Consider the following 13410-nt stretch of genomic DNA (forward strand, 5'->3'; position numbering starts at 1 on the left):
GGGTACATATGAGGGGAGGCAGTCTTTCATTTATAGACTATTTTGGTTATAAACTGTAGGACTTTTTCACATGCTGAAAATTGGAAGGTTAAATGAACCTCAATCCGGGGTCATCCGTGGGGTTTCACATTATTTCAAAAGAGAATATCAAATGACGTTGCAGGCAATTCAAAGGCGATCCGAATGCAATCCTGAGTCATCCCAGGAATAGGTAAATTCGGAAAAACATCAAATTTATAAACCCTGTTCCACTCCAAATTTGCAGTCAATTCACATTTGCCTGAGTATGAAATGCATCTCTAGATCGGCCATGGATTCCCTTTGTTAGAAACACACTATAATTCCCATGATCCTTTGTTGCGACTTTCCCTCCCTGGCTGCCGAGAAGAAAGCAGCTGTTTCCGAGGAAAGATGGGGGGGGGGGAGTGGAGGCAAACCCCCTCTGAAGAAATCTTGCCCAGTAAACCCCATGATAGATAGGGTCTGGCATAAGTCTGAAATGACTTGAAGGCACACAGCAACAATATAAAACACAATTTAATGCTCTGACAGGAAATGTTAGAAACAGACTACAGTTCCCATGATCCTTTGCTGCGATTTTCCTTCCTACTCCCTGGCTGCCAAAAGCAGCTCTTTTCGGAGGATTTAGAGAAGGGGGGGAGGTAAAGATGAGGAGGTTGAGCATGTCTCCTGTCTCCTCCTTATTTCTCTCTAACTCGAGGTGGGGAGGGTGTTCCTTGGAACTGGTACTGTTAAGTCTTCCAGACGCGATCCTATCCTCCCTGTGCAGGCACAAACATGTTAATTTGCATTAAAAAGGCGATCGATATGTAATCATGTGATGAATTCATTCACATTCGCACTACTTTCTCTTTAGGATGGATGTCATTTTCATCTTTTTGTGTGATGAGCTAGTGTGTAATTTAGTGCATTTTTGAATTGACCCCACTTTCTTTTCTTTTGGGATGGTGATTCATTCCTCCCGTGTGAAAAAGTCCAGAAAGAGTCAATTCCTTGAATTGAATCCCAAACAAAACAGAAAGGAGTGCAATTGAACAACACATCATGCACTCATTACTTACAAATTATTGTCCAGAAAGGAGTCTTTCTGTATGAAAGTTGTACAAGAACATGGCAACAGATATGAGATAATCCCCTTTCTAGCCAAGCAGATATTTCGCACACTGTTAATATAATAATAATAATAATAATAATAATAATAATAATAATTTTTATTTATATCCCGCCTTTCCAATTGCATGATCAAGGCGGCTTACAAGACAAGAAACAATAAAATACAAGTAAAACATCACAATATAAAAAGTTTAAAAACATCATTACTAGGGGTAGGAATGGGAATCTATACAAATCACAATTCACTAGGGGCAAGAAAAAGACAATATATTGCACTAATCCGGGGTCGAAAAACAGAGGGCAAGGAGCAGAGAAAAAACACTATTACCTAAAGTGAAAAAGCCAACTGGAATAGATGCGTTTTTAATTGTTTCTTAAAAGAAACTAAAGATGCAGAGGAACGGAGCTCTACAGGGAGCTTATTCCACAATGAGGGGGCGGCGATAGTAAAAGCCCTCTGTGAGGTCCTCACCAAATGGGACTTAGGGACCTCTAACAAATTGGTCCCAGATGTTCTGAGTGTGCGGGGCGGATTGTGTGGGGAGAGGCGGTCCTCCAAGTACCCTGGGCCCAAGCCATTTAGGGCTTTATAGGTCAAAACCAACACCTTGTATTGAGCTCGGAAGCGAATGGGTAGCCAGTGGAGATCTTTTAAAATAGGTGTTATGTGGTCTGTCCTGGAACTACCAGCGACCAGTCTGGCTGCCATATTCTGCACCAATTGAAGCTTCCGGGTTTGGTACATACATTCATATACATTCATTTAGTACCAAGAATGTTCTCATCCTTGTAGAAGATCTCATCTACAAAATAATATAGCAGATTCTCAAGCCATCAACTCCTAAGTCCATCAGTTCCACTGACCCAAAATTGGTCTTTCATATAATCTAAAATCTATTCATCTTATTTCTTCTTGAAAAGTTGACTCAAACATAGATTCTTATAGCTGAAGGAAGTAGACAATCCAATTAAGTGCAATCAGTTGATGCTATCTCTGCAAATGGAATACTGAGAGGGCAGATGGATTTAAAAAAAGTCAGAGAGAGGCTTGACTATTGCCCTGGTGAGAGGGATATGGTTTTCTAGAGAGAAAGGCCTGCATGTCTTACAAGGACAAGAATTGGAGTTAGAATTTTTTTAATAGGTGGGCTGAAATAGTTTGAGTCTCTCCAAGTGGTAATTTATGGGATGAGAAATAAGACAAGTGGGAATAGGATGCAAGAGAACATTCTCCCCTCCAAGAATATAGGAAGAATCCTTCTGTAACAGACCAATGGGCTGTCTGTTCCACTATTATTTTCATACAGTAGCCCAAATGGAGAATTTGAGTGCAGCAGCACCTTCCTTGTCATACTGAAGTCTGAGAATCATAGTAAAGGAACAGTGCAGAAGACTTGACATACTCCAAAGGAATTCCAAGTTCTTCTTTCTCTGCCTTGAAACCTGCACAGAGTGCAGCAAACACCATAGTTGCGGCCCAGAAATGTTAATTCTGAAAAATATTTACCTTGAAGATGTAACATTAAATACATTAAATATGGTAACTGGTACCATATTTGTGCCCATTGTCTACAACGGATTCTTTCTTTCCTGTAAACTCATCAGATACTGACATCTAATGATTTGTTGACTGGTTCATGGATCATCACTTTAAGTAGCACAGACATACAAGTTATTCTGACCTGGCTTTCTAGCTGACAAGGCTACAATACCTGCATTTGGGATACAGTGCTTTCTCTTTCTCTGGATAGATAGGATGAGTACGCCACAAGAAGTATTGAGTCTTCTCTGGCAGTCCATGTATATTCTGGAAAAACACTTGCATTCTCCTTAGCTTTTCTGTACACAGTTCTTGTACCAGGTATTTTTCATGCTGATATCTATTCTTATTCCTTGACATTTTTATGCAGCATTACAAGCACCATTTTACTGACAGATAATAAATAAGAAGTAGAATAATTACTGAAGAAAGTCAAAGAAGAAAGTGCTGAAGTAGGCTTAACATTAAATATTAAGAAACAAAAATTTATGACCACAGAAAATCTACATGAATTAATCCTACATGATGAAGAAATTGAAATCGTCAAAGATTTCCCAAGCCTTGAGCAAACATTGATCAGAATAAAGACTGCAATCAAGAAATAAGAACAGGGATGAGAAGGTCAGCTATGAAAGAATTGAACAATGCCCTAAAGTACAAAGAGATGACACTGAATGACAAAGTTAGGATCAAACAACAGAAAGTGAAGAAGACAGCATGATAGATGGTTAGACTCAATCAGGGAAGTAATGGGCCTGAACCTGCAGGATCTGAGCAGAGTGGTTGTAGGTAGGGAGAGTTGGAGATATCTCATCCATAAGGTCACTGTGAACCAAGGTTGACTCGAAGTTAGTTAACAACAACATCTGATTTTAAATTAATAATTTTAAATTAATAATAATGAATGATTCTTCTAAAAGTAGTGCATAAAATAGCTTCTTTTACTGTGCAGAGGGTGAAAGCTGCCATGGATTTTAGATCTCGCCTATGGCCTGTCTCAGTTTCCTTAGAGCTGATCTCCAGCACTACATCTCTCAAATGAGTTGATTTTCTTTCTGTTGGCTTTTTCCCACTGTCCTGCTTTCATACCTGTCCATGATGATGGGGAATACAGTGACTTGGACTGTCCTCACTTTTGTGTTTAGTATTATGTGTTTACACTTTATGATCTTGTCCAGTTCTTTCATAGCTGCCCTTCCTACTCCTTTTTGTTTGTTTGTTTGTTGATTGCAGTCGCTGTTCCAGTCAATATTTTATCCAAGGAATGGAAACTCTTTGGCTGTTTCAGTGCTCTCATTAAGGTGAATCCTTGGAGATCTTCGGTGGTCATTATTTTTATTTTCTTAAGTTTCAACTGTAAACCTACCTTGGCACTTTCCGCTTGACCTTCTGTTTGTCCTAGAAAGTTATTTGTTGGGGTTGCTGAAGAAGCTGTGATGCAACTTTAAAATCTGCCTAATCCTTGTTGCAAAAGCAATTTCACTTTGCTGTGCTAAAATACATACAATCCTGTCCCCTAGTGGTTACATGCAAAGTTGTCTTCAATAATATTTCTAGTAAATAGCACCTTGGGGGCAGATTGAAATAGAGGAGGTGGCACGTTTTAGAGGACAAGATGGTGTGGGCCTTGTTTTGAATCAATGCCACATTTGTATTGTTCTCTGAAATAGCCCCTAAAAGTTTGCCTCTAATTCAAATGCAGATGCAGATATGATAAAAAGTAATTAATATTATAAGTTTGTTGCATGGATTACTGAAATAATGTTTGTGAAAAAACTAAAACTAACACTTACTATAAAAATCTGGTACTGAATTAAAATTATCTACAGGTAATACTATATATTTGTTACAAAATTCTTTTGACTTCAATTATTTCAAACTATATTCTGTTACAAAAGGATATAAAATAATTTTCTAGATCATAAGCTGCAGACATTATTTAACGAAAGAAGACGATTAACTACAGAACTAGAGACAACTATGAATGATATACAAAAGGCACAGGAGCCTACTTTAGGAGGAACAACACAATACTCTGGTAAGCAGAGAATATTGGGTATAATTGACTACAAGTTGACCTGATGTATAAGTTGAGGGCAGGTTTGGGGTCCAAAATTATGGATTTTGATATGACCCATAGATACATCATGGGTAAAACATAGAGGCATGTAACAAAGGATGTAAGACATGAAGCAAAGAAAAACAATGCCAAAAAAAATTCCAACAGGCATAACTGTTTGTGCTCACTCTAAAGGCTGGATGGATGAGAGAGTAAAGGGGGCTGATACTTCTTTCAGATGCTCCATGGAAGGACTAAGCTCTCACAAAAATACAGTAATTAAGTTATCAAAAAATTAAGTGATTACATTGACCTGTAGATAAATTGACACAGTTTTTTGGGGTCAATTTTTGACTAAAATTTATAAACTTATGCATGAGTATATACAGTAAATGATTTTACACAGCCTATCTATGTGCATATTTCTTCCATGCTAGTACTTTAATAATTTTCATTACTGGAGCCATCAGTAATGGACTAGGGGATAAAATATAAAAGACTGTTTTATCATATCTGAATAGAACTCCAGCTGAGACACTTCCCCTTTTTTGAGTTACCATTACTGAGACCATCAACAAATTCTAAGATCAATCACTATTTTATAATCCCCTTTAGTTGGTGTTAGTATTGGATTTGAAGGGTGTTTGAAGCCATTTTTGTAAAACAAGTGGTATAAAATAAACAAGTATTTTAGAATGGTAAGTCAATACTTCTTAGGGGGTATTCCCACTTGGCAGATAAAATGGATTATATTGTCGCGATTCTGATTCGGATTATATTCCAGGAATAATTCGAATTTTTTCCATCATTTCCATTACCAAAAGGGGCAAATTACCTCGATTCATTTAGACCCTGTTTTTGTTCCCATTTATTTTAAATCGCTTTATTTTAAAGTGGATTAACTTGCTCCCCGTTCCAATTTGTGTCCACAAGCTGTCAATCAAGCGCGTAGGCTTCAGATGTCACAAGTCTTGGGGTTTTTGGGGGGCGGGCAGCCAATGAAAATCAGCTGCATCCAAGGCTCTTCTGTTGTGTCTCCCCAGACTAGAAGGAGGCTTGGCAAATCAGATCAAGAAGGAGAAGGCAGAGGGCTTCATTATTGAGGAGGGAATCTTTGGGGAAGAGAGAAGATAAGGCTCGATCCCCCCCCTCAGATCCCTGGGCGTCCAGGCTCTCCATTCCCCAAAATCGTTTTGAGTCCCCCATTGCCCATCTCATAGTTCCTCTGGAAGGAGCCTCCTTTTCCCAAAATCGCTTTGCGTCCCCCATTGCCCATCCCATAGTTCCTCTGGAAGGAGCCTCCTTGCCCCAAAATTGCTTTGCGTCTCCCATTGCTCACTGGGCTGTCTGTGGGGTGATCAAGCAGGCATGTACTGCAAAGCCCATCTGCTGCTCAGACAGAGGTGAAAAAATATAAAAAAAAGTTTAAAATGGTGTTCAATGGCTCTCCTCACACATCGGTCTATGAATGAGGAGCAGAGGGGAGGTTGCAATCCACTGGGGGAAAGTCTATGCGAATTGAAGAAAATGGCGCTGGTGATGCAGAAAGAGACCAAAGAGGGTGACACCCCCAGGCTAGCCCCTTGAGCGCTGCTCCTCCCATCTCCAGGTTCCCGAATCAGACACCCTTTCATTCCCATTCGGATACAGCGAATTGTACCCCGCTTTCAAAAATAACCCGCGTTATAAACTACTATTATTTTAAACTGAATTATAGGCTGATAATCCGGTTTAAACATTTTAATTCTATTCTGATTCGAAATGCGGTGGGAACGAATGAGGGGTAAGGGAGATTTAATTCAGCCTTCTGTGGGAACAATGCACCCTAAATTCAGATCATGACCTGCTTTATAGGTAAGTGGGAACAACCCCTTAGACCTCTTCATAGTATGTGGTTCACTTAAGAGTGTGGTTCACTCTGGGTGCTGCAGAGGAGCAATCCACAATTACATGGGCTGTGTCCTTACATGCCAGCTTTTGAGGCAAGGGCCCAAAGTTCTTTCTCAATTATATTCATAGGATCTTTTTCCCTTCAGTTTTTTTATATCCTGCCTTGCCAGCTAGATAAGTTTCAGTTTCTACAAGCAGGGTTGGTGCTGATTAGTACTTGGATGGGAAACCTACAATGAATACCAGTTGCTTTAAGCTATATTTCAGAGGAAGAAACTGTCAAAACCACTCAGAATATTCATTGTCTAAGAAAACCTTATGAAATTCATTGGGTTATCCTAAGTTGTTAGGCGGTATGAAGGCACAGAAACACACACACTTAAAATATTCATTGAATTATTTACCATTGAGTCAAATGATGATTTGATTTTGCTCATAAGATGATATGAGTTCCAGTAATGCAATTAAATTTAATGTGAGTCAAGAGAAACTGCAGTTTTCAATGCATATGTGCACAAGCAGCACAATACTAGTGGAAATGTAAGCATTTCAATATGAATAAGAACCCTGTTCCCAAAAGGTTTATCTTACAAAGTAGGCGTTATTAGATGTTTTCTGGGCAAATAAATGTTATCTATCCATATTTATCTGATGAGTCAGATGCTGAACCAGGCATGAATGATCTGGGCAAAGTGGTCCTGCTGGATAGCAATGCTGGTGCTACAGTCTCTGAACAGAGGCCGATAGTGAAGTGGTTTCTTTCAAACAATTAAATCCTGAGGAGTTTAAACACATGCCTTTTAAACTATATAGGCTTTGAGCCTAGCTTAGAATATGTAAAGCAAGTAAGATGACACACAAACTCAAAAATGGCTTTTGTTCTCAGGAAGGCTGCATCTGCACTGTAGGAATAATGCAGTTTTGTTGGAAGTACAACAATGCTCTGCACTGAAAGAGTTAATGCCTCAGAGTGGGGGGCAGTAATAGAGTTAGATAATTGGAGTGACCTGCAGTGACTTCCTTCTCTTTCTGCCTATCTTGACCCCTCTGTGAGGTGAACTGGTACTCTTAGGAAAACTTCTGCTTGTGTTCTCACCCTTTCACTTCTCCCAGACCATGCTAGAGATGTAGATAGATTGGAATAGCTCTCTCAGTAACTTTCCTACTTTAGAATGGAGTTCATATAATAAAGACCGAGGCTCATTCACACTGTATTTTTGTGATGAGTACATCTAGGGAAATTCGAATCAAAGTTCCCACTACATTTACCCCAATCGAATCTCTCAGTGGCAGTTTAATCCTGATGAAGTTCACATTACCATTTGTATCAATTTAAAATGGAGCCGCCATTGCGATTGGTCTCAGGATTTTTAACTGTCAGTCAAATGATACGTATCTATGTTACACTGTTTGGCCAACCCCCCTCTCCCCAAAAATCAGCCTCATAGGATGGCAATGGCAGGCCCCTCAGAACAACCCTTAGCAAGAAACTCTGGGATAGGTTAGCCTTGGGGGAGTCACACTCTCTCAGCCATATAATAATATAATAATATCTCTCAGCAATATAATAGGTGTGTGAGAACATTAGTTTGCACCAAGTTGGGAGCAGAGTGTGTTGTGGTTTTATTTCTTGGGAAAGAGGGGAAAATGACCCTAACCCCATAGCCCTACTGATAAAGGTTTTTGTTTTACATGTTAAGCAAATTATGCACACCTTTGTCATACTGATGACGCGAGTATTTAAAAGTGCTTTCTACTGGGGCCATGCAATAGCAAATACCTGCATAAACTGTCAAATTTTATTTATTTATTTATTTATTTATTTATTTATTTAAAAAATCAACACTGTCTAGTGATGTTTCCAGGAGAACCCCCTCCCTGGCTTTGGTGAGCTCTGGGAATCTGGGACACTGGTGCAGATAAGGGAACTAAATCACTGGCAGATGAGGGAAAAAGCCAGGCTGCGCTTGAAAGATTGGAAAAACCCAATGCAAGTGTGAATGACCCCCTTTAAAACCACTTTGCAAACTGGTTTATAATGTAGTGTGAACAGCCCCTGAGTTTGTTCTCTGAGCCATTGGTGGCTTTGCACCTTAGTCAACTCTTGTGAGCTGCTGCATTGTACTGATTTCTAACAAGTTTGGTCACTTTAACTGCCATAGCTCAATGCTATAGAATCCTGGGGTTTGTAGTTGTTGTGGCACCAGAGAAGGCAAAATCTCTCACAAAACTACAAATACCAGAATTCTATAGCATTGAGCCATGGCAGTTAAAGCAGTGTCAAATTGCATTATTTCTGCCAAATGTATCAAAATGCACAAAACACATCATGCAAACTTTCAAAGCTCCATTGGCTTCTTCATCAAGCAAAGGATGTTTAAAAACTCATACAGGAGAATAAAAGTGAAGGTGTTGGAGTCACATGCCTACATTTTATAATGGATGCTGTTTCTGTTGTAGTTCAGTTGGCATGGAGAGATCTTAATGCAGAAAGAGGCCACTCTCACCTTTATAGCCATGTGGGCACCGAGACAATGGACAGTAAAATTTAAACTCTATTAGCAGCAATAATAATTTAGTTCAACTCTTTGATATGCAGTTGGGAATATACTTCTATTTCTGTTAATATTCCTTCACTTCTGCAAGCAAACTTAGATCTGCTCAAGTGATGGAGATGTAACTGGGAAGATGGCTCAATTTTCTGTTTATATTCCTGTGATTCTATAAGCATGTTTATTCCTGTTCAAGTGATTTAGATGCAGTTGGGAAGATGCCTCTAGTTTCTAGTAATATTCCATAGGTTCTGTAAAGTAAATGCTTTCAGGAGTTTTATGAAAGGCTATGTAGTTAAACTGAAGGAGAGAGAGAGAGAGGAGTCAATAGTTATAACTGAAAAAGAACTTTGGACTCCTGCCTTGGAAGCTAGCATGTGGGGATATAATCCATGTGGTTGTGGTTTGTGCATTCAAAAATGACTGTTCACAGTAAGTATCAACACTTCATTTCAATTTCTGGACCCATAAGCAGAGTTTTTACAAAGAATAGTAATTGTACAGTCCTTCCAGTGCTAATAACTAACACAAGATAATTTTTCTTAGTGGGATGCATGAGATTTTCATTTGTTCGTATTTCTAAATAGGAACTTTCAAAAATATGTAAATTTCTTCATTAATTTGATAGAAAGAATTTAGATATGAACAATCTGAACGTGCAACGTAAGTTTGCCTATCCAGGTCAAGGACTTTGAATGCTACTGCTTTCTTTCTGAGCTCCATAGCAGACCAAGTTCAACATGATTCTCTCCATGCTGCAAACAGATTGCTGTACCTTGAATTTGTTCAGTGCATATGGTTGAGAGTTTGATTCATTTTAATGGTAATTTTGTTTTAAAAAATGCAGATTTCATGAAAATGTTAACAGAAGGAACTTGAGATTTTTTTAAAAAAATAAGATGTAGAAGGAAGCAAAATTGACAAATTTGTCTGTGTCCCTTCCTATTTTTAAGTAATCAGGAGGAGTGTAAAATGAGTACATTTTCTCCTGTCCTAACTGAAACAATGATTTAGAGAGGTCAGAGAAGGGCTTTGGTTTGTCTGTTATTTTCAAGAGACATGAAGAGGGGCAATATTTTTAGAACTCTACCGATTATAGTGGATATATGTGTTATTGTCAGAGATTTAGGTACTTCATTATAGTCTTAGAGGTTATCATTTAATTTCTGTTCTGTGCCTTAAATTGTGTGGTCTGCAATGACAGAGGAAAAGGTGGTTTTTCATTTCTATGATATAATCCAACTTTTTAATAATTTCTTCATTTTATGGGATTTTCTCAGCAATTATGCAATTTGAAGTTGTTTCAAAAACCTTTCTGTGCAGGAAGGGAATTGTATGAGCTGTCTGCAAAGAAGCATGAATTAATGGAACAGTTGAAATCTAACCAGAAAGAGCTACAAGAAGTTCGAGAACTTGCAGCTGCACAACCAGGCAGTATCAGTGGTATGAACTACGTGATTTTACACTGTCAATTATAGTAGTGATGGTTGTAATTATAATAGTAACAATATTTTGAATGTTTGTACTCAACAACCAGTGTGCATGAATATCCAGCACTAGAAGGACTGTAACTGACACAAGTAAATGGAAAACTGAAATTAACAAGAAATAAAACTACATAAATGTTAACTATACAACTACAGCCAGCCCTCAGCTTTTGTGGTTGTTAGGAGTACAGATCCCTGCAAAATTGGAAAAACACAAATATTGCATGCTATTTTTTAAAAATCTGAGGTATTTACCTGATTTTTTTATCTAGTGCTGGAGGACGTAGAAATGCCTAGAGAGAACATATTTTTGGGTCACGTATTGGGCAGCAGTTGAGGCATTGGTAATTATAGGCATCTGCAAATAATAAAATCCACAAATACTTAATCTGCAAAGGTGGAGGGACAACTGTATAGCTCTATACATGACATTGTTCCTATTTCTGAGGGTTCAGGTCTCTCCCCTATACAGATGGCAAAACACATAGGCTGTTGCACCCCATATTATTCAATGGCAGTGATGTGTGTGTGTGGGTGCGCCAGTACATTTACATGCACACGCTACCACTGGGTAATATGGGGCATGGCAATCTGTAGGCAGTGAAATCTGCAGGTTGTCAGCCTGTCCATACAAAAGGCCCACTGTATTCCATTTTAATGGCTATGGCAACATGGATTTTTAGTTTACACTGCAAACTCAGGATTTCATAGGCTGTTGCCATGGCTGTTAATTTGGAATATAGTATTATAATTCTGTAGTGTGAATTGGCCCCCGAAATGATGTCTTCTGCATTTAAAAAAACTTCCCCTTTCAGTAACAAGGAATATTACAAGTAAAACCTGTAATAAGTGTTTATTCTACCAGGGAATGTAGATGGAAGAGATAAAATATATTTTCCCCTAAGATTGTTAGAAAGGATACATTGTGTCAACATAGATACAAGGCCCTCTAGTGAAGGACAAAGGCATCTGAAAAAGTATTAACCTAAGCTGCAGTCTGTGAGATGGTCTTGACCACTGGTCCCTGGAGAGTTTTCAGGAAAGAAATACTCTTTAAAAATATGTAAAGGAGTTGCAGCCAACTAATACTTTTGTGTTATATCACTATAACTCTTAAGTGTTTTTTAAAAAGTCAAAGCAGACAAATTTTGCTTTTTCAGGCCACAGCACCACCTCAGGAATTTATAACCTAGTTTTAAAAAAAAAAAAACATTAGAAAGAGTCCTAAAGAAGATCTAAAACATCAGTATATTCCAAAGTATGGACTGAGGGGAGGCAGAGACAACAACAACTGACAAAAACCAGTGAAGCTGAAGCCTTTACAAATAGGAAGAGTCCTTTATCTTTGTAGCAGTGCTTCCTTCACCTTTATTTCATCTAAAGATTAAGAGAGACAGTGAAGAATGCCTTATTTTTTTTTTTTATCTCACAGTGGGCAGCCGTCAATCATTTATTTCTATCAAAATATTCCCAAATTAAAGAGTAGTAACTTAGTTTTGGATGGCTAAAGCATTTTAAACACATGAAAAGTGTCAATGTTTAGCCACCCATTCAAAGTTTTTCAGTCCAGTTTCCAAGTACAGTACATTGGTTACATACCCACTGATGAGGAGTGTTCCTTTAGGATAAAGCAAATTAATTCTTTTAAGCTCTTTGTTACTGTCCTATGTCCCTATAGCTGTCCTGTTTAAAAGGTGACCTAGAGTCAGAACAGACCGTCAGCTTCACCTGGCTTCAAGCTGACTTGGGGGTATGGCGTTTACACGCACCACACCCCCAAGTCGCCCAGAAGTGGTGCCGGCAATTACATGCCATGCAGCTTCCTGGCGACTTAGGGGTATGGCGTTTAGACATCCCCCCAAGCCAGCTTGAAGCCAGCTGAAGCTAAGATGGGGTGGCTTCAATGCACCCCACAAAGGTACTTTGCCACTCCTGTTTGGGCCTGATTCTGGGCAGATCAGGGTCGGCTTGAATCTGGGTGGCTTGAAGCTGCCTCTTCCGCGCTGCCTCTTTCCTCCTTTAGTACCTTTGTGCTTCGTGCTAAACAACCATGCTTTTAAAAAAGAAGGGAAGGACAAAAGAATCTTGTAAAGTAGTCAGAAATAATGGGCCAGCTGCCTAACATGTGTTACCAGAACTGAAATCTTCTGAATTTTGGTGTGTGAACATTCTTCCTATGGCCCCAAACAGACTCTATACTCTGGACAAACATAATCTCTGAGGTGAGGAGTCATGTCCCCACTATCCCATAAGCACATCAAGCAGAAGGGTTTGGGAGTTACAAATGAGAAATTTTAACATCTCCAAAGTCAGAAAGATAGGTAATTTAGGCAGGATGCTCTGCCAGACAAGCCTGATAAGGCTGATTTACAACTCCATTCTCACCCTGGACATTGCCAGACCAAGTGATCCTTTACAATGTAGATTTTGATTTCCTTTGATGTAGGACAAACACCTTTGCCTTCAGGATAGTTTTGGCCTACAAAAGATCTCCAAAATCCTTTATTAGTGGGCTAGTTGGATGGTACAGGGACACTGTCATTGTGAATTCTGACTGGTCCCAATACATCAGTTCCCCCTCCGTCCACCAGAACGGCCAGGTCTCATGCCATCCCCATCACAATAGGACCTGAAGTCAAGCCTTGTTTTGTGTAAGTATCCCAGTTAGTTCAGCCTCCAACTATTCTCAAAGCTAACTCCTGATTTCCTTAGTCCTTGTATGTATGTATGTGTGAGTGAACATGGATT

General features: G+C 39.0%; 1 protein-coding gene across 8 annotated transcripts in view; it reads left to right on the forward strand.

The window, feature by feature from the left end:
- The window catches only part of LOC149310011 (uncharacterized), a 235216-nt gene that overhangs the window by 143718 nt on the left and 78088 nt on the right, over window positions 1-13410 (forward strand). For all 8 annotated transcript variants that reach the window (XM_089533474.1, XM_089533473.1, XM_089533480.1 and 5 more), the window contains 2 exons: window positions 4593-4712; window positions 10499-10618. In XM_089533474.1, coding sequence (XP_089389600.1) covers window positions 4593-4712; window positions 10499-10618 — 240 coding nt within the window. The remainder of the gene's footprint in view (window positions 1-4592; window positions 4713-10498; window positions 10619-13410) is intronic.

The sequence above is a fragment of the Sceloporus occidentalis genome, unplaced genomic scaffold (assembly GCF_023333645.1).
Source record: "Sceloporus occidentalis isolate IW3139 unplaced genomic scaffold, rSceOcc1.0.p SCAF_7, whole genome shotgun sequence".
NCBI lineage: Eukaryota > Metazoa > Chordata > Lepidosauria > Squamata > Phrynosomatidae > Sceloporus > Sceloporus occidentalis.